General features: G+C 38.6%; 1 protein-coding gene across 2 annotated transcripts in view; it reads right to left on the reverse strand.

Moving 5' to 3' along the window:
* Positions 1-27,197, reverse strand: part of LOC150081982 (major facilitator superfamily domain-containing protein 6-like) — a 127,257-nt gene that overhangs the window by 36,687 nt on the left and 63,373 nt on the right. For both annotated transcript variants that reach the window (XM_090379879.1, XM_090379880.1), the window contains exon 2: positions 6,291-6,488. In XM_090379879.1, the coding sequence (XP_090236005.1) occupies positions 6,291-6,357 (67 nt within the window). In that variant the 5' untranslated portion in view covers positions 6,358-6,488. The remainder of the gene's footprint in view (positions 1-6,290; positions 6,489-27,197) is intronic.

Below are 27,197 nucleotides of genomic sequence, written 5' to 3' on the forward strand. Positions count from 1 at the left end.
CTTTGGCTCTTCTCATCAACTGCCTATCCACATCTTTCCTTTCCAGTTCTCCATAGGCCTCGTCCAATGCCTTCGCCTTTGCTATTGCCACAGCCCTTTTTGCCTCCTTATTTGCTAATTTATATGCTTCTTTATTTTCCTGGCTACCTGTTAAATCTCATATTTTCTTCATCTCCTTTTGTTTTATCGCAGATTGCACTTTCTCATTCCACCACTAAGCCTCCTTTACCTCCAACGCCCCCTTTTTTGATGTTTTCATCAACAACTCTTCTCCGACTTTCCTTATAATACAACTATTTAACTTCCACCACTCTTGCACGTCTTCCGGTAACTTTATTCCTTTTAGCACCTTTTCCCTAAACTCCTTCCTCAAACCCTCCTCTTTCAATCTCCACCATTTTATCCTTTTCTTTCTCTGTCTTGAATATTTCCTACTTTTGTCCGCTGCAACCTCCCAATCGACCAGAACAATCTACGTTGTGCAGAAACACTTTCTCCGTTTATCACCTTGCTGTTCCTCATTTTCTTTAGATGCCTCCTACAGCACATGATATAGAAGGCAATTTTTGATAAAATATAAAATCCTTCATCCAGTTCAAAAACTGAAGTTAAACTTAATTTTGAAAAATTTGAACACTATTTTTGATGAGTTGAATGAGCAAAGGAATTTTTCACATAATATAAGGAATCTAAAAGCTATTTAGTACCCTAGGGGTTTGCCGCACCCTAGGGTACTAAATAGATTTGAAGAAAGGCATACAATGAATATAATTAACAATTTGTTGGCTAGCGTTGATTTCAGATTCAGGAGAAATTATCCCATTTTCAAATTAAAGTATTTATTAAGAAATTTTTGATTCTTAATGATTCAGTGGATTGGAGTTGCTTTAGTATATCTAAAAAGTACTCTCTGTTTACAGTGTAGAATTAACTATATAATATCGGTGTAGATACACCATAGTTAACCCATAAATTTGAATTACGTAAGTAGTATAAAAGGCATCGTTTTAATTGTATCTCATGTTGTGGGTGCCTTCACAACGGATATAACTTCGCAACTGTGATGGCTTGTTGCATTACCAGGGTCCCTGCCCGCCCACTGATGATGAAGCCCAATAACTTCCAAACGATCGTCTGGGTGGTGGTATCCTCTGAAAACAAATAACAGTAGTCTTCTCTACAAGAGAAGCGTTATTTATTTGAAGTAATGCAATACCAGCTATCTCGTTGTGAAGGCACCCACAATATGAGATAGAATTAAAACGATTCCTTTTACACTACTTAACGTAGTTCAAATTTATGGGTAAACTATGGTGTATCTACATCGATATTATAAGTTAATTACAAAAACCCATAAGGATTATCTCTTGTGCATTTCGTATTTCAAATACAGTGTAGAATGTATTATGTGTAGTAATTTCTTTTTTTTTTTCTTTTTGTTTATTAAGGAATTCGTTTTGAAAACTGTTTTATTTGATTAATTATAACTTATCAAGAAATTTAATTTTCTTAACAAGTTTATTTATTATAACAACATCTTTTGATGAATAAATGAAATTTTATTGTATTATTATTATTGTTGCTCTTATATTATTTCTCCCTGACTGGGCGGTTCCACCCCATGACGGGTATTACTTCCAAGTACACAGGATGGTTACATCTGGTGTTACTGTTGGTCGAGGAACTCTCTGACTATCCTACAAGTGTTCAGGATTGCGACCTTTTGGAGTTCCTTGTAAATGTTCTCTGGGAGACCTATTGCTGTTATGCAGGGCACCATACCGGTGGTTGACACGATGATCGAGATGGCCGTTACTTGTCTACATCTCTTTGATCTCCTGTCTTAGGTTCGTGTACTTCCTGATTTTTAATTCATGAGTTTTCTGGAGATTGCCGGTGTTGGGCACTGTTATGGCAATTAGATAAGTAGCCTTTTCCTTCTTGTCACAAGAGTTATATCCGATCTATTGTGCGGGGTTGTCTTATCCGTTATTATGGCGCGGACCCAGTACAGCTTGTGGGTTCGGGTCTCTAGTACTGCCTGGGATTCGTACTTTTAGTATGGTACACTTTCTTTGGTCAACTGGTATTTCCTCTCTAGCTTCTGAAGTATTATCCTGGCTACCTGGTCGTGTCTATGAGTGTACTCAGTCTGGGTGATCACCGTGCACCCCGCGGAGATGTGTTGGATCGTTTCTGAGGCCAGGTGGCATCGTCGACATGTGCCATCTGATATTCCGGGCTCCTTTGCGATGTATTTTCTGTAGTGTCTGGTGTTGATTACCTGGTCTTGGATGGCCAGCATGAATCCTTCAGTTTCGGGGAAGAGCGTCTCGCTTGTGAGCCATGCATTGAAAGCAACGTTCTCGATGTGATCATCAAGTCATTGTAGTGTCTGCCATGGAGTGTCTTCTTTGCCCATCTTTCTAACTTCGTTTCTTGTGCTGTCTGGGCGGGAGGGGATTCCTCGCTTAGGTTGAGTGGGGTATACCACTTATCAATCTTCCTTATGGCCTGGTGGAGTGTGCTGTATTGTTCTCAAAGTAATCCTTCAGGTTAACTATCGCTGTTTTCAGTTGCTTCATCAGGCCCCTTCCTCCCGTTTTCCGAGCTATTGTTACTCCCTCTCTCTGCTGCTGCTGACTTCGGGTGTTGTAGGTCATCATTGACCTTGTCTTTTTCATGATATGCTCCAGCTCGGTGTTGGTCCAATCTATGATCCAGAAAGAGTATGTTAGCACGGGGACTGCGTAGGTGTTTATGGCTTTAACTGTGTTCCCTCCAATCAGCTGTGCTTTCAGCAGGCTTCTGAGTCTCTTGGTAGTATTTTTCGATCAAGCAGGCCTTGATTTCCTTGTGCTGTAACTGCTGAGCCTGCATCATTCCCAGGTATTTGTAAGTCTCTCCCTCTGTCATGGTTTCGTTCTCTTTACCAGTTTGCCGTTTGTAGTTTCGGCCGACTAATTTCCCCTGATGCAATCCGTGGATTTTGCATTTGTCTAGACCAAATACCATTCTGATATCATTGCTGAATTCTTCGGTGATCCGGAGTAGTTGCTGGAGTTGTTCTGGATTGCTGCGTACAGCTTGATGTCATCCATGTACATCAGATGGGTGAAGGTGTACAGGTTTTTCTTTCCTTCTTTGAGGTTATATCCATATTTGCTGCTGTTGAGCATGGTGCTTAGCGAGTTGAGTGCTAGACAGAACCACAGTGGGCTCAAGGCATCTCCTTGAAAGGTTTCTTTCCTGATGGGAATTGGTCTGGTTGTGATATTCTCGACCTTAATTGTGGTATTTCATTTCGCCATCTTTGCTTCTAGGAAGTTTGTCACTGTCGGATTGACTTTGCAGATCTTCAGCGCCTCTATTAGCCAGCTATGAGGCACGGAGTCGAAGGCCTTGCGGTAGTCAATGTAAGCCGTGTACAGTTTGCGCGGTTTCTTGTAGGCTTGCTCTATAACTGCGGCATTGGTCAATTGCTCCTTGCATCCTTTGCTCATCCCCTTCCATCCTTTCTGCTGTTCGGCCATTATGTTCTGGCTCTCCAAGTGGTCTGATATCTTCTTGTTTATGCAGCTGGTCAGGATCTTGTACATCGTTGAGAGACAGGTGATTGGTCTGTATTTCGCTAGGTTTCTTATATCTTTGTCTTTAGGCTTCAGACTTCTGGATTGTGTCTGAGTGTCTTATCATTCGAGTGAACTGCTCTGCTAAGTTCTTGTGTTCGCAAGTGAGCTTCTTGTACCAGTAGTTGTGGACGTTATCTATTCTTGGGGTTCGCCAGTTGTGGGCGTTCCTGATCGACTGGTTTACTTCTTCCTCCCGAATCTCTCACTCTCTCATCTCTTGTACGTCCTTTGTTTTCTTCCATTCCAGTTCTATCTAGGGGGCTCGGCTGTTATGTCTTACTTCACTGCTCCATATGTTTCCCCAGAACTCCTCGATCATCTGTTTGGGTGGTGCCTTTCCGTTTTTCCCGTCTTCTCCGAGACTCCTGTAGAAGGTTCTTTGGTCCTCATCAAAGATTCGCTTGTTTATTTTCCTCTGGGAGCTCTGTTTGTAGCGGCGTAGTCTCTTACCGAGTGTGAGGAGGTTCTGCTTCAGTGTGTCCAAGTATTCCCCTATTCTCTGATTTTTGGTCTCCTGTTTGCTGTGGACGCTGTCTCTCCTGAGGATGCTCTTCACTTTTCCAATCAATTTCTTACTCCTATCTTTTCTTTATCCTGTTGGTACTGGACATATCAATTAGCCTACCTTGATCTTAATTATTTTATCTTCTGCTGAAGTCTTCTTTCCCATGCTGACGGTTCCTTCTTTTTCCGGTTCTTCTGCTGCTGGTATCCCGTCTATTAATCCTAGTTGCTGCTATGGCAGCACAGTATTGTGGTATTATTTGTCGAGGTAATGTGGTATTATTTGCCGATTGAGGTGGTCTGTGACTCTCCACAAGGTTCTGTTGGGCCTCTGCTTAGGTATCACATGGGTCATTGTGGGGTCCATTCCTTCCAATTCTGTTAGGGCCTTCTTCCACTCGTCTTCTGTTCTGGATATCATGACCTCGTCTCTTTCTACTTCTACTGCTCTGGGTTGTATTTCTTTTTGCTCTTCCTCCTCTGGTTTCGTGTTGTCCATATTCTTTGTTATTTGTAGTTGATCGCTCATGTCTTGCTTGATTTTTTCCAAGATTCCAGGAACTATCAGGTCCTTCGTGACGACGATCCTTCTTTGGCCCGCTGTTCGTTGACCTGAATATCTGTGAATCGTTCCAACCACTTGGTATGTAGTTTCGACCTATCTTTTTCATATCGGCGTACATTGTCATATCGGTCTCTAGCTTGGTTATTTCGTAGTATGCTTGCATGATGTGCGTATTCATTTCGATGTTCCACTTCATGCGTTGGCGTTTTCTCCCTTCCTGGGTTGTCATTAGCGCAGTTTCGTAGGAAGCTCTTCCAGTTGGTGGAGCCGAATGGTCTTGCCCTTCTCTTGTGGTAGTCGAACGGGGGACATTATTTAAAATTATTTTAAAAAAAAATAATTATTAAAAAAAATTAGACACATATTCCTTCCACTTTCGTTCGATTTCTACTTCTGTCTTATTTATATGTTTCTTAGCTCATTTTATATATACAACGTTTTATATATACAATATCCAAAACACGCGACGTCTTGTTGGATAATGCTTATAGTAGCCACTTACGTTCATTCACTGTCATCTTTTTCTTTTCTTTCCTTTTTTTTTTTCTGTCTTTCTTTTTCCAAACTGATTATTATTTTTTTTTACCGTTATAATATATATATTAATGGGGACTGTAATATATATACAGTATAATATAATATAAAGACAAATTTTTTTCAAACTATAGTTATTGCTGCCGAGGCTCACTGTAAATTTCCTAAAAACAGACTTCTTGCGTGGGTTTTTGACATATTCATCTTACTAAAAAATGCTTCAGAATTATTCTCGTCTTCAGCGGGAGACAACAACAATTAGAATATTTAATGTTGTGTCCCGTTAAACAATAGAATGAATTCTGAAGGAACGTCCACACCTCTTGAAGGATTTGTGCACTTATAGACACAAAAACAAACGCTTTTCGAATCAAAATTCACCGCGCTAACGAAATGCAAGGAGAAACGCTAATTGCGTTATGGTATGTCTGTCGAGAGCTGATTTCTCTCGTGGTCAACTTGATGACGGAAAATTTGAAGAAATAAAAGGATCGATGTAATGTGGTTATTCCCCAGTTTTGGTATGATAAAATAAATCGTCAGCCACGGATGTTTTGCAACCTTCTTTAAACTAAACATTTATTTTGAATTTACTGTGTGTTGCTGAGTTCTTATGCCTAATTTATTTTACTAACTACAAGTTCTTTAAGCTAGAATTAGTTACTGATATTCGTGACTTGTACTGTACTGAAAATTGAAGTATTCAGTACATTATCGCTTTGAAAATGCTAATAAGGCTGAAAAAAAAAAAAACAAACAAACTTGTATGTACTACAGCTCACGTATTATTCTACTGAGTAATACGCACGCATGCGAATTACTCTACTGAGTAATTCGCATACTTGCGTTTGGAAAAAAGAGGAGCATTGCATTTCGTTGAAGTGTGTTTCGGATATAATACTGCTGCTTAGGATATTCATATCATTACCAAAACAACGATTGACATTACCACTAAATTATGTCGTGGTTATAGCTTGGATCGGTGGAATGTCCCGTTAGTCCCATGCTATTCACGTAAATATTTACTTATGTTGTAAATTGTAAACAAACTTTACCTCCGAACCAACAGAAGAGCATGATTTTTAGAGGAACCAGAGCTCTGTTGATGGTTGGTTTCTTCATCTTTTAGATATTGGGAAATTCAAAGATAACAAAAAGATGTTTTCGCTAATCTATCGCACCTCCTTCCATCTCGCTGCCGAGGTATTTCACGCTTGTTGTTGTCGAATTTTGACTCTTTATTCCTCCAAAATCTGAAAGGATTAAAAAAAAATAATAAAATAACTATATAGTTAAGATCGGGTACAGTTTTTCTCCTTTTAGATCGTTAATATTCGAAACTTTTACCAAAGTTCAGAAGAAACAATATTTATAACAGTTAAAAACCAATTGTTTTCGGTATTATACTGTTCATAAAACATTTCCAGTTAATTTGTTATTCGATGCATTAGGGGTGGGAAGACGTCGGTCTGTCAGTAGACCATGGAACAATTTCATGTAGAGCGCCAAGTTGGAGAATTAGACAGATGGCAACGCTTTATCAGTTATACACCTATAACTACAAAGAAACCTTAAAGCGAGGTCGCATCAGTACAAAATAAAAATCCGTCGATAGCAATGCTGTGATCTGGCAACGTGATCTAGGAAAGTCAAATTAAATCAAGCGGAATTGCGGAGTTCGGCCGAAATGGAACTAGTTCTTACCATGGATTTTTTTCCACCCAGTATTTCCTAGACTAGAATTCATTTTCTTCTATCTACCTTCTCCGTCGAAAGTGGCTATCAAATTCCGCTCTGAAATTTAGTAAAGTATTCTTCTCGACCAGTACCATATCACGGGGGCATGGTGACCAGGTTTTTGAGTGTTTTTTTAGATAGACCTTGGAACACTTATACGCATACACTTATACATATAGTTAAGGGGGCATATTCCTCCTGAATACGCCCCCGCTCTCGACCACTATATTACGCAATTCCTTCCAGTGATCTACAACACGCTTCGCGAAAGTAAACTTCATGAAATCTAGCCGTCTGTTACTTTCCAACATTTTGTATTTGTGCCCACGGGTTCTTCTCTCTTATACCAGTGAAACTATACCCACCCTCTTTCACTTTACTGATTCCCTTCAAGGCCTTATAGATTTTATCAGGTCCCCTCTCCCTCCTTAAGATGTCTAGTTGCCAAGCTTTGCAGTCTACACGTTTTAGGCTGTTCTTCATTCCTCCAAAATCTGAAAGAAATAAAAAAAAAGAAAACTCTCATATAAACACTGATTAGAACCCCTTACTAATCTGGTTTACTTCTAACCCATTCTGGAAGTTCTGTGTCTTTCTTCAAGTTTGGCTTCCAAACATGAACAAAGTTTTCTAAAACCTTGCAACAACCACTCTGCACATCTTAGATGCCTTTGAACAAAGACAGGAATTGTCAGTTATATATCTTGACATCCATTCCGCATTTGATGCCATATATATATACACCTAATCTCCTACGTCTCTTAGAAAACTACTTCAATTTTCGCGGCGATGTTCTCTGGTTCCTAGAATCTCTCCTGTCGAAAAGGACCCTTGTTCTAAAGATCGGAACAAAGACCTTCACGCGTCACATAACTGCCGGTGTTCCTCAAGAGGGGGTCCTGTCTGGCATTCTCTTCTCAGCAATCATGGTGCCATTTGTGACCCATAAGTGCAATTGGATCACATATGCTGACGATGTCAAGCTCCTTACTAGAATATCGCCATCCAACTCGGCAGCCGAAATCACTCAGCGAATCACTAGCAAACTGCAGGACATGGCTGACTACCCCAATACCTTCAACCTCCAAACCAACCCCCTAAAATCGGCACAAATAACTTATTCTCTAAAGGGCAGCCCAACAACGTTGGAGCCTGTGCTTAAGGGCTCCTCAGTTCCAAGTGTTCAAACACACAAAGATCTGGGGATCGTTTTCGACTCCAAACTATCTTTCAACGATCACATAAACCTCATACAGTCGAGGCTGAATTCACTACGTTGGGTCGCCAAACAACAGCTGCTCCACACCACCGACCCACAACTGGTAAAAAGATACATCCTATCAATCCTTTACCCGAAAATACTGTGTGCTTCAGAGATATGGGCCTCGGCCGCCGAATCCAACATTAAAAGAATATTCTCTGCCGAATTCTGGCTTCTAAAATGGGCCAACAGCAAACTCCACCTTCCCCCAGCTCTACAGATCAACGCAGTTAGCAGAAGCTTTTCAACTACGCAGGTTCCGGTCCTACATCGGAGAAAGAAGGCTGCTGTTCACCCTCAAGATGGCCACCGGTAAAATTACAGAGCCGAACTTCTGGGATCACTGCTCTTGGCGCATTCCTCCCCCTTATCCCCGGTCTTCAGCACAGCTGCTAGCAAACCGTAACCGGCTAGTACTAACCTACAGATTCCTGCCAAAGCAAATGCTTATGTTTTTCTCATGTATCTTTTGTAAATATGTTTTGTAAACCCCTGGCACCACTATGCCGTGACGGGACTAATTGTATGTCTATCATTGCAATTAAAGATTCTATTCTATTCTGTTCTATTCTAAATGCTCTTTTGTTGTAGTCTTTCGCAAGGGAATAATTTTATTTATGTATTGGGGGTAGATGGGGGAGATATGTGTGCTCTACAGATTTCCTTGGCCAGAAAAGGCAAGTTGGGAAAGGCTAATATTTTCTTGCTTGCGTGCCAAAAAAAAAAAAAAAAAAAAAAAGCAAAAATATAATTTTTACGTGCCATGGGGGCGGGGGACTGAAATAAATATTATTTATTGATGCGTTTTTAAAATTATTATACAGTATTAACAACTCCCAGACGTAACTTATATCGACATAAGTGTGTTATGTTTGTAGAAGCATGTGTCCACTGGCTGATTTTCATGCTGTGCGAGCTTAAAAATCCGGAGTAACTGGTTAACCGATGGGAGAACATCTGCTCCCTCTACCTCAAATCCAGACCTCTCTAAACGAGTGATAACGGGCGAAACCACCATACTGTCACTGACGGAGGATTAGTATTTATTGATACTGCGTTATAAAAAAAGTAACAATATTTGAACGTTTTCTAATGGAAAATTTCATGAATTTTGTAACAATTAAACTTAATGGTTTTCACTGCTAGATGTCTCTGATAGAACATAAATGCAAATGCAAAACTGCCTTTTATTTTATGCCAATAACACCAAACTCAAAACATTTTTAGGGTAAATTTTACCTATTTTCTTTTTTATATATCGTTATTCCACCTTATATAATTTAGTTTACAGTTATGCCGTACAAAAGAAACATAAAGGCATAAAAATATTGAATAGATCGATAGAGGACAAAACAAAGTGAAGAGATAAAATTATTTATATCGATAACTGTGTAGTTAGCGAGAGGTGTCAGTGACAACTCAGTAATTAGCGAACGGCAACCACCCAGTGATTCGTGTCACAGGCCTGAGAGCTTCTTAAGAAAGAACTATAACATGTTAAAGAAAATGTATCCGTTAAATAAAATCATACTTAAATAAAATATAAATGCTCAAAGCATAATATATTATGAGTTTAAAATTGATTTTGTACACCTTTTGGCATCTGTCATATTGTGGAATTAACTTCACAACTTGGCATTGGCATGATTACAACACCAGGGTACCTGCTCACCCACCGAAGAAGGGCCAAATAGCCCTGAAACGGCACCAGGGGGAGCCTGATGATGTCCGGAGTTTCCAAGAATAGGTAACAACAGCCTTCTCCACTGGGGAAGCGTTGCCTATTCCTTGAGTGGTGTGAGTTGAAGGAATTACTGTCCCTTTCATTCTTCTATACAGTTTCTTCTACTATTACTTTCCCTCTACCTTTTTGCTTTTCTAAGTCTAATAGGGACAACTGGATAGTCGAGTTATTATCCCACACAAATACAAAATAGCCCTGAAACGGTGCCATCTGGGGGCCTGATGGCCACTGAGTTTCCTCGAATAGGTAACAACAATCTTCTCTACTGGGGAAGCGTTACCTATTCGAGGAATATATTCCGCTAAGCTTTGAGTGTGAGTCGAAGGAGCAACTGTCCCTTTCTTCCTTCTACGGCATTTCCTTTCTCTACCTCTCCTACTATCACCTTCCTACATCTTTATCTCTTTTCTAAGTCTAATAGGGATAGTATGAAGATAACCGAGAACTTTATCCCATACCATATTTCAAAACGGTGTCATCTGGGCAGTGGTGCCCACTGAAAATAAGTAACAGTTAGCATTAGTAGAGGCATATGATGCAAGAAAGCAAGCTTATGCAGTATCAGCCAAAGGAAAAAAAAAACACGGTCCCATTTCACCTCTCCGTTCATTCCAAGTACCTGTCCAGCTCAGCCTTAAATTTATTTAGGCTATCAACTTCCACAACAAAGGATGGAAGTCTGTTCCTCCAACCAACCACCCACCACCCGCTGGCTAAAGGCATATTTCCGTACATCTGTCTTTTCTCAATTGAATTTATGTCCTCTCAAATGATTATTCTGAGCAAGAGAAAGAATCCCATCAGCATTGAGCATGCTCAAACCATTCAAGGCTTTATACACCTCAATCAAATCACCTCGCAGGTGCCTAGTCTCCAGACACTGTAATTTGCAAAATTTAAGCCTTTCTTCGTAAGAGGAACCCTTTGTTCCATTCACTAATTTTGTTGCCCTTCTCTGTACTCATTCCAGCAGCTCTACATCCTTCTTAAAATGAGGCCCCCAGACCTGTATACAGTACTCAAATCGTGGCCTGACCATTGCCTTATATAAGGGGATAATCACCTCCTTATCCCTGCTAGAAAACTTCCTGTATATCATTGACAAGACACTATGAGCTACTCTTGCAAACCGTCTGCACTGCTCAGAAAACTTCATATCTGCCTGCACAATTACCCCCAGGTCCTTTTCGTTCTCTACCACTGTCAGTGTAGTACCACAAAGTTGATACGTCACTCTGGGGTTGCTGCTTCCCATATGTTAATATCATTTGTCAATGTTAAACTTCATTTGCCACCTCTCAGCCCATTTGCTCAACTTTTCTAGATCCTGTTGCAGCAGCATACTGTCATTAGTGTCCTTAACAACCCTGCCAACCTTCGTATCATCTGCAGACTTGGACATTAAGCTTGATATACCATCACCAATATCATTTATAAATACAGAAAACAGCAATGGATCCAATACTGAACCCTGAGGGACTCCACTAATAACATTAATCCACGATGAGCAGTGTCCATTGATTACCACTCTGTCTTCTCCCACTCAACCATCTCTTTATCCATAGCAACAATTTGCCTCCAATGCCACACTGCTCCAATTTGTGCAGCAGTCTTCCATGTGCAACAGTATCAAAAGCCTTTCTAAGATACAAATATATGATATCAAAGTTATTCCCTGCATCCAGTTCCTTTGTGACCACATCATAGTATCCAGTCAAATTGGTCAGACAAGACTTTCCCTTGACAAAACCATGCTGTGTCCGAGCTATAACTGAAGTCTTGTCTAGATGATCCGGCAGTGCTTCTTTAACCAGTGACTCCATTAATTTTCCTGGAACAGAAGTTAAACTAACAGGTCTATAATTACTTGAGTTGCTCGTTGATTCTCCTTTGTGACTTGGGGTCACAGTTGCACATCTCCAGTCCATGGGTACAATTGTCTTCTCTATTAGTGAAGCGTTAATTATTCGAGGTAGTGGCGCCTCCGTAGCCAGGTGGGCAGGTCCAGCAGTGCGTAGCACAGCCTTCTTGATTAGACCGGGGTTCGAGCCCGTAACCACCAAATACGGAGGATGCGGAAAGGTCAGGGAATGACCACCGCATATCCCCGGAGCAATATGGCCCTAGTTGCTAATGCTCCTAAAAACCAAATAACAACAACATTTGAGGTAGTGCAATATATGGTAACTCATTGTGAAAAGGTAGTCACAATATGAGATTCAGTTAAATCGATGTCTTTACACTACGATTATAGTTTATTTTTATGAGCTAACTATGGTGTATTTACACCGATATTTTATAGTTAAATAAAATGTATGCATTGCCCTTTCTAGTTAAGGAAAATAGACTATAAAGTATTTAAGGTCAAAGGCCTCATGCTACGAGGTAGAATGACTAATATGTAGGTTAGTGCAAATGCATCATTTTAACATAGCTATCTACCAAAGTAGTTAAATTAATTAATTAAATTGGCATCGTTTTGGTTTTATCTCATATTGTGACTACCTTCACAAGGAGTTGCTATGGTATTGTACTACCTCGAATAAATAACACTTCACCGGTGGAGAAGGCTATTGTTATTTATTCTCAGCGGATACCACCACCACCCAGACGGCACCGTTTCAAAGCTTATTGGCTTCTCTTCGGTGGGTGGGAAGTACCCTGGTGTTGAAATAGTGACAACCCAGTTATGAAGTATAACTTCACAAAGTGAAGGTAGTCACAATATGATATATAACCAAAAAGATGCCAATTTAATGAATTAATTAAACTACTTTGGTAGAGAAGTATGTTAAAATGATGCATTTGCACTAATCTACATATTAGTCATTCTACCTCGTAGCATGAGGTAGAATGATTAATATGTAGTAGTGTAGTGATATCGACTTTATAGTCTATATCACTACGCACCATCAGGCAATTCTCATATTGTGAAGTTATACTTCATAACTGGGTTGTCACTATTGCAACACCAGGGTACCTGAACCGAAGAGAAGCCAACAAGCTTTGAAATGGTGCCGTCTGGGGGGGCCTGATTGCCATTGAGTTTCCGAGAATATGTAACAACAATCTTCTCTACTGGGGAAGCGTTGCCTATTCGAGGAATTTATGAGCTTTTGAGTAGTGTGAGGTGAAGGAGTAACTGTCCCTTTCTTCCTTCTACGGCATTTTTCCTTCCTCTACCTCTCTTACTATCACCTTCCTCCATGTTTATTGTTTTCCTAAATCTAATAGGGATAGTATGAGGATAAGCGAGATCTTTATCCATGCCATATTTCAAACGGTGCCGTCTGGGTGGTGGTATCTGCTGAGAATAAATAACAATAGCCTTCTCCGCTGGTGAGTGTTATTTATTCGAGGTAGTACAATACCATGGCAACTCGTTGTGAAGGCAGTCACAATATGAGATATAACAAAAACGATGCCAATTTAATTAATTAATTTAATTAATTAATTTAACTACTTTGGTAGATAGCTATGTTAAAATGATGCATTTGCACTAACGTACATATTTGTTAAGGAAAATAATAACGAATTATATATTAAAGTAAATACAAAATAAAGCATTTATTCTAATTTACTAATCTTTACAGAATATTATTATTTCCTATATAGATGATATGGCATCACTTCCACTTGAAACTGAACTTCATTTGGCATCGTTGCCTTACCACCAGTAAGGCAACGATGATTCATCTCGCTGACTGCTGTTAATATCATTGGCATGCCGGTCATCCTTCCTAGGGTCATCGGTTTCCAGTGCTTATTTCCTTTAAAACTGAATCTTCAGTCAATCTGTGTTTTTAATTTTTACTGGTAACCCGATTATGTCAAGAAATAAGAAAAGAGCATTAAAGGAAGAAAAGAGAATATTCGATGAAGAATGGGAATTGCAGTATTACGTTGTTGTGGTGAAAGATAAAATGATGTGTTTGTTCTGCGACGCCACATTGGCAATAGTGAAGAAATACAATGTATTTCAGCATTATGCGACTCATAAGCACAACAAATATGCTAAATTAGAAGGAGAACCTCGAAGGTCTACACTTAAGAAAATTAAAGATGGAAAGCAGCAGCAGCAGCAGCAACAACAAGTATTCAAAACTATGTCAGGACAAGGGACTGACATCACTGAAGCGATATATAAAGTAGAATATATAATTGTAAGAAGAGGTAAGCCATTTAGCGATATGGAAATCATAAAAGAAAGCATTGTTGAAGTTGTAGGATGTTTAGATTCAGCTAATAAGTACAAACTTTTTCAAAGAAGACCATAACTGATCAGCAACATGAATTAGCCGGTAATATAACAGAACAACAGCTTCATGCAATATATGCCAGAGCGAAGACATTTATTATTCGATCGCCTTGGATGAGTCCACTGACATTACTGACTCATCGCAGGTGTTATTTTTTATTCGTGTTATTACTGCGAATTTTCATTGTCGCGAGGAGTTACTGGCTTTGGGTACCCTTACTATCAGGACACGTAGAATTGACATCTTCATAGAAAAATACCGTGAAGCGAAACTAAATTTATGTAATTTAGTAAGTGTATGCATAGACGGCACACCTTCCATGAGAGGAAAACACGAAGGATTTGTTGTGTTACTACAGAAAGAATTACCAGATCCAGATACTTTGATTTCCTTTCACTGCATTCTTCATCAGCAGAACCTGTGCGCCAAATCTGCCGTTCTAAGTGACACTTTAAATAAAGTTATCGCCAATTTCGCAACATGCTTCAGCTTGATGATGGAACATTCAGCGTGGATCTGCCATATTATTCTAAAGTTCGCTGGTTGTCGCAAGGACGAATACTTGTCAAGCTTTTATCTTTGCGAAAACAAATCACAAGCTTTTTTTGAGGAACTGAATCAACAGTGTGAATTGTCAAAAGTTTAATTCTTCAGAAATATTGCATTTTTATGTGATATAATTTGTTATGCATTTTTATGTGTCAAAGCAATATGATCTGAATATTTTTTTGCAAGGTAAAACCAAATCTATATATGATATGTGGCTTAAAATAGAGGCATTTCGGAAAAAGCTGAACTTTTTCAAAACCTTGCCTACCCGATCAGAACTTTTAGCTAAACACTTTCTGAACTGGCAAAAGTAATTAATGAACAGGTTACAAACAAATAATTAAGAAAATGCGACATGAAAGAATACACAGCTGTTCTAGACTCCCTGATTGAAGAATACAATGAAAAGTTTGCTGATTTTGAGAAACGTGATCTTACACTGAAACTAGCTTTTTAACCACACCTGATTGATGTCTCCAAAGCACCTGATGACTTACGGATGGAATAAATTGCGCCCTCAGAAGATAATGTTCTGAAGTCTCTATTTGTTGCGATTCGATCCTCTTCAAATATGGAAAAAATGCTGTTGAATACCCACGTTTACGTCAACATGCTCTTCGAATGCTATCTTGTTTTGGCACAACCTACACTAGTGTTCAAAGAAAGTTCATCACCTTGGAATTTCACATTTCTAACCCTTTTTCGCGATAGTATGTTACATTAATGACTAGCATCACAAATAGAAATATAAACAACAGTAATATTTGACAGGTGCTCTCAAAATATTCCAAAATGAGCATTTGCAACCTTTAACAACAGTTTTAATAAACACGACAATTATGGCTGAAATGTTATCAGAAGCCATCAGTTTGCTTCAGTTTATCATTTTAAATGGAAAACTACATGAAAAGTTCACCAGGTGCAAACTAAATTTAGATGAACCGCCTCTGGCCCTTATGACAGCAGCACACCGTCGAGGCATTGACTAGATCAATTTCTGAAGATAATCAACTGATAATTCGTGGTTTTAAACACCAGTTATGGCTTCCTGAAGTTCAGGAAGGGTCTTTGGTTTCTTTCTGTCAACTGCAGATTCCACATGATGCCAACAGCCCAGGAAACAGCCGGGAATCAGGTCCGGGCTGTTTCCTGGCCAGCTAAGAGTTGTAATGCACCATTCTTCCACCTGTAACAAATGTAAACACATTACTGTCGAACCTCTAATGCAGAAATGAAGCTAAAGTAACTACAGAAGTGCCTACTTACACTTTTGGCCCGATGAAAAGGAGCAGAGTCGCGTATTGAAAGATGCAGTTACTTGGCAGATTGAAATGGTCTCTAATGGTTGGCAGCAATTTGTCTCACGTAAAACAACAATAGCACTCTTTCTTCGGGGCGTCAACTGCAGATAACTTGCCATCCTGACACAAGCAAGGAATGATTGTAACTCTTGCAGAGCGTGCTTATATAGCTGAAAGTAACATTACGTCATCATCTACGCGTGTCAATCTTATCTGATGCAATGTGTAAGAAATATTGCCATATACGTACATTATTCGGACAACAATTACAATTTTAAGGGGTGAGGCACTTTCTTTGAACACCAGTGTACGTATATCCCTTATCAAAAGATCAGCACCGCACTCTGTTTAAATGCTAGTTTCCTAAAAATTTCAAGTGAAAAGCGATATCAAAAGAAAATTTTTAAAAAACCGAAGAATTTCTCGCTTTGAATAGCCTGCGGGGATTAAAACTATCTGATGTTACCGTCTTGATAAAATCATCAGGGCGTTCATCGTGCTGTATGTAACTCAGAATGCTGTCAATGATGTCTCTAATTAAACACTTTATATCATGTAAAATATGCAACAAGTGATACTTGAGAAGTGCTAACCGCTATTGCGACCAATAAATTAAAATAAACAAATTTCAAAGCTATGAAGCTATAAAACAAAATGAAAACTAAAATTAAGAAGCAATTAGGCTTGGCTGTTTTCTGGGATGAAAAACTGAGCAGCAGCCAAGAGCAAAACATAACCTCCCTTCAGAGGTCGACTAATTTGATCACTCCGTTTTCCTGCTTGTGAAACATCATGTCACATCTTTAGATGCTATTAATTCTTGGCACAAAGTTTTGTTTATATGTTAACCCTATTAAATTAATAAATTAATGAATTCATTTTAATTTGATATGAAATTGTTATGACGCAGTTAGAATTATATAAAAATTAGAGAAAGCATACCTAAACTCCCATACCTAAAATTCTCGTTTTAATGGGTGGGTATTAATTTACGTTTAGCTTATATTATTATTAAATTCGTTTCAGAGTTGACTTAAGTTTTTCTATAATCTTTCCCCCACCCATCCTTTTCTGTACAAATTTTGAAAGCTTCCGTGAACAAGTAAACTGTAATCGTCAAGTGCCAAGTAAAAAATTCATCCAGAAAAAAAAAAAAAAACTAGCCAAGTCAAATTAAATAAGCCAAACACTTAATAATGATGAATAGCAGATTCTGAAGAAATGGAAGTAGTTCTTAGTATGTATGTTTTTTTTTTTTTTTTTACTGCCTAGTATTTCATGGAATGAATCGCTTTCATTTTCGTTTATCTCTCAATAAACTAAAATAGGCTGACTTTCAATAACCTGCTGCTAGTTTTAAGTATGGAAATCAGTAATGAATTCCACTTTATGGGGATATATGCGCTTTATGAATTGACTTGGATAGAAAGCGCGAACCTTTTCCGGCCGGTTCGCTGCGTGTCCCAAGTAAGCCAAAAATATAAATATTTTTCGTGCCATAAGAAAAAAAAAAAACAAAACAAAAACTGAATAAAATTAGTAAACAGTATTTATCAATGCTATGTCATAATAGCAATATTTGAAAGTTTTTTTTATTGCTAATCTTCATAATTTTGTGCAGTATCATGAATTCAATTAATTTGCTTGTGAATTGCCTGCCGAGATTTATTTATTTATTTATTTCATACGTTCACTTCTAGATGGCAGCACATGCAGTAATATCTAATGACCAAATTCATTTGGGATAATTAGGTAAGCAGTTCTCAGTTAGATTTTGAATTCTGACAGATCTTTAATGAAATTAGTGCATCCGGAATGATACTCAAATTATTAGATAATAATGATGAATAGCAGATTGGAACACAACCGCGGCGAAAGTCTTGTCGAAATTCTTTTATGGGTCAGTCTTATTTATAATTTAGCCAGGGACTCACATCTGGTGAGTATGGGCTTGGCACACCCAGGGTCAGGAGCTGGATATCATCATTCTTCTCTTTCTTGGTGATTCCCTTCTACTTCTCTCTCTCTCTCTCTCTCTCTCTCTCTCTGGGTCCTATGGTAAATCAATTTTTTTTTTGGCTGGTGCAGCATAAGCCTCAGGCTTCCTTGCACCATATGGCTAATAATAATAATAATGCTACCGAATATCGAATCAAAAATATGGAGTGTTTCAAAAGAATCATCTAGTATGGTACAAAATAATAATAATAATAAAAAAAAAGGAGTCACATCAACATGTTTTTGGTTCTGAACGGTTACAGAGATATGGCTCTTATTTGAATTTTAAAAAGTTAATAATGGTAATTTTAAATAATGAAACTTAGACAAGAATACGTAGAATATCTCCTTTATGTGTATGTGTTTAATTCAAGCTGCGATGTCCCTGTAAACGTTCGGAATCGGAAAATGTTTATATGACTTTCTTTTTTTTTTTTTTGGACTATAGATTACATCCCAGATTGATTTGGTATACCCTTCAGTGTCCCATGTACTCCCATGTGGAATACAAAAATAATGCATTTGGTAACGTTCTTTTTTATATATGGAAAATGAAATATTGTTTTAATCCGACACCAAAGACTTGGCGAAGTTTGAAGTAAAAGCGCAAGATAAATTATTACGCAGATAAATTGACATAACTTAAAAACTACTTAGCAGAATTCGTAATTAAAGCTTCTAATATAGTTAACGACGGCAGCACCGCTTTCAGTGTAGCTTTTCTGATTCTTCATTTATTAACGTATTGAGCTCGGACGCAATATGTTAATAAATAAGAAGACACACACACGCCCATACGCGAGCGTGTGATAGTTGTTTGAATGTCTTCTCATTCAAAAATTGACTTATTCATATGTCAGAGCAGCACTTTTAAGAAAGAGAAGTGAAACCTAAAAATGGTTTCATCTTTACTTGGGTTGAAACCATATTTTAGAAATTTATTGTTTTATTGGGTTTATTTTTCCTCTAAAACTAAGGATGGGTTAAACTCTAGTGATGTACATAATTGATTATTTCAGTAATCGAAATATATTTAAATTAGTCGGTTATGAAATAAAGCGGCATCGATTGTTACCACCCGGGCAATAGTTTCGCTATCCATTTTTATTAATTTATTTTTTTTCTGGCTGGCGCAGCATAAGCCTCAGGCTTCCTTGCACCATATAGCTAATAATAATAATAATAAATGTATATATATATATTTTATAATATGTACTGGGGGGGGGATTACCCCTGCTTGCTTTGCTCGCCAATCCCCGCGCATGCCTTTCTACATAAAATGTAGAGGTATGACGGAGTAAGTTAAATCTTTTTCTATGTAAAAGATACACTGTTAAAACGCACTGATCGATATCTAATCAGGAAATGACCTATATAATATTTACCTGTGCATTTGTAGTGACGTAATTTCCCCGCCCATTTGTATGACGTAACCCGCATCCCTCTTTTCCCATTGCCCCACCATGCAGAATTCTCAAAGCCGAATAAATATCACTATGTAATTATTTACCTGCGTTTACATAGGAAAAGGGGCGCCTCCGTAGACAGGTGGGCAGGGGCGGCAGCGCGTAGCACACGCCTTCTTGATTAGACCGGGGTTCGAGCACATGACCACCAAATACGGAGGATGCGGAAAGGTCACGGAATGACCACCGCATATCCTCGGAGCAATATGGCCTTAGTTGCTAATGCTCCTAAAAACCAAATAACAAAAACATAGGAAAAGGCTTTTTGTTTCGGTTTCCATAATGCATGAGGAATATTGTTGCATCCGAAAGACCAGGACTAAAATATTTACAAAATACTAAACTATTTACAAATATAAAAACTATATCGGATCCCTTCATTAGCTAACCTTACAATGGAACGTCAAATGATGCCAGGCCTGGTCATGTTTTAGACAGTGAAGCACGTGCACGAGGTTGGTGAATGTTATGGAGGCAGTTATGGCTCGAACAAGTGACAATAAGTGACATACTGCCCCGCACTCTTCTCCCATTGGCTCGAATAAATATCACTAGGAGGAAAACTCTTTTAATGTATTTTTATAAGTTTGTAGGTAGAGAACATAAAGTTAAGTGGAGAAAGGCAAAGTGCTAGCGGAACTGCATTCGTAATTACGGAGAACAAGGGATTAACATAACAAAATCGTAATTACGGAGAACAAAGAAGGGACCGAAGATAAAAAAAGAAGTAATAAAGATTACTTAATGCTGTTTATCGTACGACTTCAGCGCCTTCATCCGGGGGCAGCCGCCGAAATCAAAGCATTTCTGGTCCTTCGATCGAACCGATCGAAGGACCAAACCACCCCTTCATCCTCCGATCGATCCACAAATGCAGAGGATTTGCATAGCGGTGGTCCTTATGCAGCGAGAATTAAACTGTAGAACAGACTAGCACTCCAGAGCCACACCACCGACATAATGTAAGCCAGCTTATATAGACAGAAAAAGGAAAATAATTTTAAAGACATTATTCAAATATATATATATATATATATATATACACACACACACACACATTCCAGTCTAAAGGTTTGGAATCACAATGAATGACAGCTGTTTTCGTTAATATTTTGAAATTAACGAAATTTTGAAATTAGCTATGACAATGTAAGGTTTACTATAAAAAAAAGCAACACACTACAAAGTATTTTAAGATTTTTTTAATTAAACATTAAAAATTTATATAAAAAATGCAAGGTTTCATGGTATCCTGTTGTGGTGCTACCCATTCGTTGCACATTGTCAGGTATATGGTCATAGCATCGAATGTGCTTTTCCAGTAGGTCTCAAACATGCTCAATTGGGTTGCGATCGGTTGAGTTGGGCGGCCATGGGAGAGAGGAGAATTCATTGTCATGTTTCTGAAACCAGTTAAGAACATGTTGAGACTTCTGGCATGGCGTGTTTTCTCCTTGATAGACGGCTGTTTGGATAGGCTCATCATGAAGGAGTGAACTTGGTCGGCGACGATAGAAGGGTAGGCGTTACCATAGAGCTGTTCATTAGCAGTGATGAGAGGCTGTGCCACCGCTGCCTCCAGGCTGCCACAGGGGGGGGGGGAACCCCTGGTGCCATCAGACAACTAACACTATCTAGGTGCCATGCCTTCATGTTGCTTTCCCCAGATAGAAATATGTCCATCAGCATGATAGCATTGGAAACTGGTTTCATGAGAGAAGACTATAGTTTTCCATATGTCGGTGGTCCAGCGTTGGTGCTTATGCACCCGTGAAAGGGGCAGTTTATTGTATCTCGCAGTCAGCATGGATATCCATGATGGCAGTTGACTACCATAGTCTGTACGCGCTATTGTCCGGCCCATAGTCCATGTGGATATTGGTCTTGTATTCGTATATTGTACTGGGAGATTAGCTGGGCCATTGTGCTGTATTACGAGACGAGACACTCGACGTTGACCACAGACGTCAATCACACATGGCTGTTCCACGTGTGATCATTGGTTAGTTGTTGGACAGCTCCACTGTTGAGCAGTCACGGTACACTCGTGACACCACAGAACGGCACCTGCACATACGTACCTCCCCCGCACTCACACAATCATTCTACTTTCAAGATCGAAAATATCTCGACTCTGATCCATTCTTCCCCACAGACACTTAAAAACTTGCCACGTGTGCTTACTGCAATCTTTTTTCACCCGTTCCCGACTTTGAGCCTTCTTCAGCGTCACAGATTAGCCCATTCCTACACTCGTGGGTGTTGCTAATGCAAAGCCAACTCAGTGTATCTGTATATTAATTATAAATACTGAAAAGCAAGTGTTCATTTGGAGCTAAATTAAGTTATGATTTATGTCACCGTAAAACAACCCTTATCTCATTAATTTTGGATTAAATTGGGGGGTGAAAATTTTTAATGGAACGAATGGGAACACAGTTGGAAATATTTAATCACGCCGCCCTTTATAGTAGATTGATTTAGTATCTTCTACATTATGACCTGGTTGAAATCCGAATTATATCGAAAATGAGAGCTGTTTCTTTCTAGTAGGTCTTTATTTGGTGTACTGTTATTATTGGAAGATCAGTTGATAGGCGTCTTTTTATGTTAATTTTTGTAACTGGGTTACTAGATTGTTTACTAGATTTCTGTTACTGGGTTAGTGAGAGTTTGAAAAGGATCTGGCAACTTTAATTATGGTGTGAGCAGTGTGCTAAGGTGATTTGGTTTGCATGGGCGGCGGCAGCGTGGTGCAAATGCACCACCTTTCGATTTCAGAGTAATACACAATTTTTAATATTTTCATTAATTTATTGAAACATAAAAACAATGCAAATTACAAAAAAAATTCTACATGAAACGCTGGCTCGGCTATGCATGTAATGAATTAATTAAGATATTGCATGTATTCGAAAATTTGGTGAACAAAAAATTTATTCCCGCATGCACCACCTTGAAAAATATCTTGCCGGCGCCCATGTTGGCTTGGTTGCCTTTTAATGCTGAGTCAATTTTATATTAACATTACATTACATTACTTATTTTACATTAACTCGGCAAGAACCAACAGATTTCAGCTTGGCAGATTGCATATACTATGATAGATTGTTTTTCTGGTGCGATCTAAGGTCAGATAGAAGGGCGAATGAAATATATTGCAATTGATTCCTGTCGATGTGATTGATTTCCCAGGTGATCAATTATTAATACAGTCAGTATGTTTCAGAAAAATGTTACTTGTTCAGCAGTTCATAAAGCGTCTTTTGAAAACCTCCACAAAGTCATATGGGGTGTCTTAAAAATTATCGTACAATGTTTACTGCGCGCGATTGGTAGAATGGCGTGTTGTAGCTAGTGCCCAATATCTCGTTGATAAGGGACTAGCGCTTGAGTGCGTCATTCGCACAGTCAGAAAAGCAGGGCTTGATGTCCTGATCTTCCCTGTTCAGTTTATTTTGAAAAGGATGTGGTTTAACCTTTGGTACATACCCTCGATAATAGCGAATTGCATAGTGTCACTGCTCTCTCTCTTTCACACACGGTGGAGAAAAGGCCTGGATTCTAATGTAGCTCTTGATACATCACATAGAAAATGAACTAAGTGGAATGGGAACAAGCATTCACCTATATAATGTTTATTTATTTTCCCATCAGCATACATATAATAAACTTTCTAGAAACTTTTATTATTTTTTTTATTATATGAAACTTTCTAGAACGTTTCATATAATAAACTTTCGTTACAGAGAGAATCTTTGTTTCAACAATAAGGAAATACAGTATATTTAAATGATGTTGCATTATACCTGTCACGGCCATACGGACAGGGATTTTACGTAGTATGACGCAGAAATAAAAGGTCTTTATTACTTCTACATCATGAAACTGCTAAAAAGTTAACCAGTGAAGGCTGAATTGCAAAGAATGGATTGCATCACCTATAAATAATCAGGGATAACAGCTTACGAAAAATGATGCTAACACCCATTTCAAGAAACAAAGATAATACTGACTCTGAAGATTTTTATAAGAGTGAAAGTATTTTATCTTCAGCGCTGTTCCATGACTGCTCTTCTTTAAGACAGTTGGTCACTAATAAAAACCACAACAAGTCTTTCAAGGACAATAAGATACTTTTAGCTCAGAATGAAGAATTAAAATGGCAAATACTTTCTCTTCAACTGGAAAATAAAATTAGGTAAATCTAGTGAAATCGATCTACAAGATCACAAAACAAAATGACGTTATATACAATGTAAGACCTCAAGTTTTGATGCTGAAAAATCTCATGGATATAGATAGAACTTTACAGAATTTACAAGAGTAAGTCCATTCTGTTTAGCAATCAGAAAATTCCTTATTGTATTATCACGAAGAAGGAAGCAGAACAATGTCAGATAAAACAATGAAAATGAATAACACTATAAATAATGACTGTATAAATTCTCAAATAGTAGGCAATTCCCTGACTCACCAAACGCAAAGTAGCTCTTTAACATCTGGAAAAGGTGAACACCTAGTTTCGAAAGCGGACATTACTTCAGAAGGAATCCTCAAAAACCAAGTAAAGAAAACGACTCGAAAAATAATCTCCTTTCCACTACGGAGCATACTTCCTTAGTGGAAGAAACAGAAAAAACAGCATATGCCAAAATCAGTTGAAAATGTTGCAAGCAAAACGTCAAACTCTTCTCATCAGAATGCATTTGTTAAAAAAATCTAAGCTATTGGTTGGAAACATGCCCTCTTTGGCAATTGTGTAAATATATAATTTATATATGGAATTACTGACTTGTAAATGTATAATTGCATAATGTATATGCAAAATTAATTATTTTTAAATATAAAATGTATTGTTTGTTTGTTTGTTTGTTATCTGGTTTTTAGGAGCATTAGCAACTAAGGCCATATTGCTCCGGGGATATGCGGTGGTCATTCTCTGACCTTTCCGCATCCTCCGTATTCGGTAGTCACGGGTTCGAACCCCGGTCTAATCAAGAAGCGTGTGCTACGCACTGCTGCTCCTGCCCACCTGGCTACGGAGGCGCCATAAAATGTATATATAATATTTCGGGACGAGAAACGTGCTCAGTATATGTAACCCATTGCGCGTAGTATCTCATACTTTGCTATGTAATTAACACCCTGGCGCCTCCGTAGCCGGGTGGGCAGGAGCAGCAGTGCATAGTACACGCTTCTTGATTAGACCGGGGTTCGAGCCCGTGACCACCAAATACGGAGGATGCGGAAAGGTCAGGGAATGACCACCGCACATCTCGGAGCAATATGGTCTTAGTTGCTAATGCTCCTAAAAATCAAACAATAACAACAAACATTAACACCCTCTTTGCAATTTGCAATCCCGGGGTGGTTTCCTTTTGTGAAAGAAACAGATAATAATAACTAAGAAATGCCATTAGCATTCATTAGTTTGATCTGCTTCTACTCACTGACACTTGGCTTCATGGAGTCTGTGATAGTGAGATTTCTTTTCCAGGCTATGCTGTGTATCCAGGCTATGCTGTGTATCACAGAGACCATGCATCAAAAGGAGGGGAAGTTGCAATTATATATATATATGAATAAGGAAGATTATATTCCCGTGCATACTGGTCTCTTTACTGAAATTAAGGAAATCCATACTGTTTTAAGATTACGTAATAAAACCTTACTCATCATCCTTGTAAAGGTAAACCTTACGCATCATCCTTGTATACCTCCTTACAGTCGGCTGTAAATCTCTTGAAAAGCTTGAAAACAGTATGCAATAAATTCAGCAGCAATTGGATATATGCGGATGACACGTTCTTAATTGGTAACTTTAATCTTCAGCAAGCAAATAAAGGTGAATTTGGCTCATGCCAAAATCACTCGCAGAGCATTCATTCTGTTACACTGCTTAGACACAATATTGCAGTGCCACCACTCGTAAAAGCAATTTCCTCGATCTCCTATTTCCCACAACAGAAATTCATTATCTGAGAGAAATAAACATCGTTTTTTCATCCGACCATGACGCATTTAAGTTTGAAATTCCCTTGATCGGAGGTGCTGTGAAGCCAAAGAAGCTGCAAACAAGGCTTGACTTCAGGAAAGCTAATTTGCCAAGAATTAGAGAAACTTGCTTTTGTCAATTGGCCCTCCTCTCAGTGTTATCCCGATCCAATAAATATTCTGAATTGATGTTCTGAAACATAAACTGTGTTCTCGGTGATGCCCTACTCACTCAAATAACATCTGATCACTTTCCTAGCTGGTTCGCCTAAGAGCTGAAAATGACTATTAAGAAGTTGATGCTAGGTCCTACTGGAATATGGTTAAGAATCGTTCATCTCATAAAGTAGCACCTGTCAACTTCATATCTCATCAAAATAATGCAATTAATGACCCAACTCATGTTGCTTATCTATTAGCTGATCAATTTTATTTAAAAGAAAATGCAAGTGGTTGCACGACTAAAATTGTAGCTTCAGAATTTCCGATTAACAAAGAGGATGTACTAAGTAATCTTCATATCACGAGAGAAGACCTACATCAGCCACTTAAGAAATTAGAGAACGATTATTCATTTGATGGAATTCCTCTTTTTGAAAAGTGCTTTAAAGGACTAAGCTAGCCGGTATTTTGTAATGAAGAGTTTTACAACTCTTCATTACAAAAATTAATATATCCTAAGCATTTCAAATAAGTAAATCACACGCCTCTATCCACAAGGAGGATTCTAAAAATCTCACAAGTAATTACTGACCTATATCAATCCTGAATTCTGTAGCAAAAGTATTTGACACAATAATTCATAAATACCTATCCCAGTATTTTGAAGCTGAACTCTGCAGGACAGGAATATCGGTTTGTCAGGGGAAGGTCAATTGTGACAGATTTCATCTTTTGGCAGTTCATGACTGAAGTTCTTGATCTGAATAATCAGGTTGCTGGTGTATACACACCAAACGCCTTTAACTCGGTACCCCATGACCTTCCAAAACGTTAGCTTTGCCGGTATGGTACGAAAGCCACCGTAGCCGAATGGTCAGGCACCAGGGTGCGTAATGACACGTGCTTTGAGTGACCGGGGGTGGGGGGGAGGGGTTCAATCACTTGATCTTCTAAATACGGTGCTGTTTCTTGTATTCTCTTTATCTTGTGAACTCCCATCACCATGTTGTCGTCCCGGAGTATAAGCAAAATTTATTTTATTTATCCTACAGCCCTTTCAAGGATGGGAATTGATTACCTTACCGACAGATATCACAGATTATCGTATAACAGTGTTATACAATGAGTACATTCCTGAGAGATAAGTTCCACAGGGATCAGCTTTAGGGCCTTTGCTCTTCGCAATATTTATGAATGATCGTATTATAAAGAACAAAGGACCGTTTAGCTAATCCTCTTAGAACTCCGTGCTCTCTCTCTCTCTCTCTCTCTCGGGAATGTACACATTGGACAACGCTGTTATCGCAGATACTAAATTTCTTATTTACGCGGATGATGCGGATTTCGGTCTGATCACAAGTCAAAAGATGCTGATAATCTTCAGCATTCCTTAAATGAATTTAAGCTGGCAGTTGCCAACGGTCTTAATATCAACTCAGTTTGGAATTGGAGAGGTACCGTTCAGAAGCATTTTGTACGGTACGTCTC

This window comes from Mastigoproctus giganteus, chromosome 8 (assembly GCF_048544385.1).
Source record: "Mastigoproctus giganteus isolate SK-2022 chromosome 8, ASM4854438v1, whole genome shotgun sequence".
Lineage (NCBI taxonomy): Eukaryota > Metazoa > Arthropoda > Arachnida > Uropygi > Thelyphonidae > Mastigoproctus > Mastigoproctus giganteus.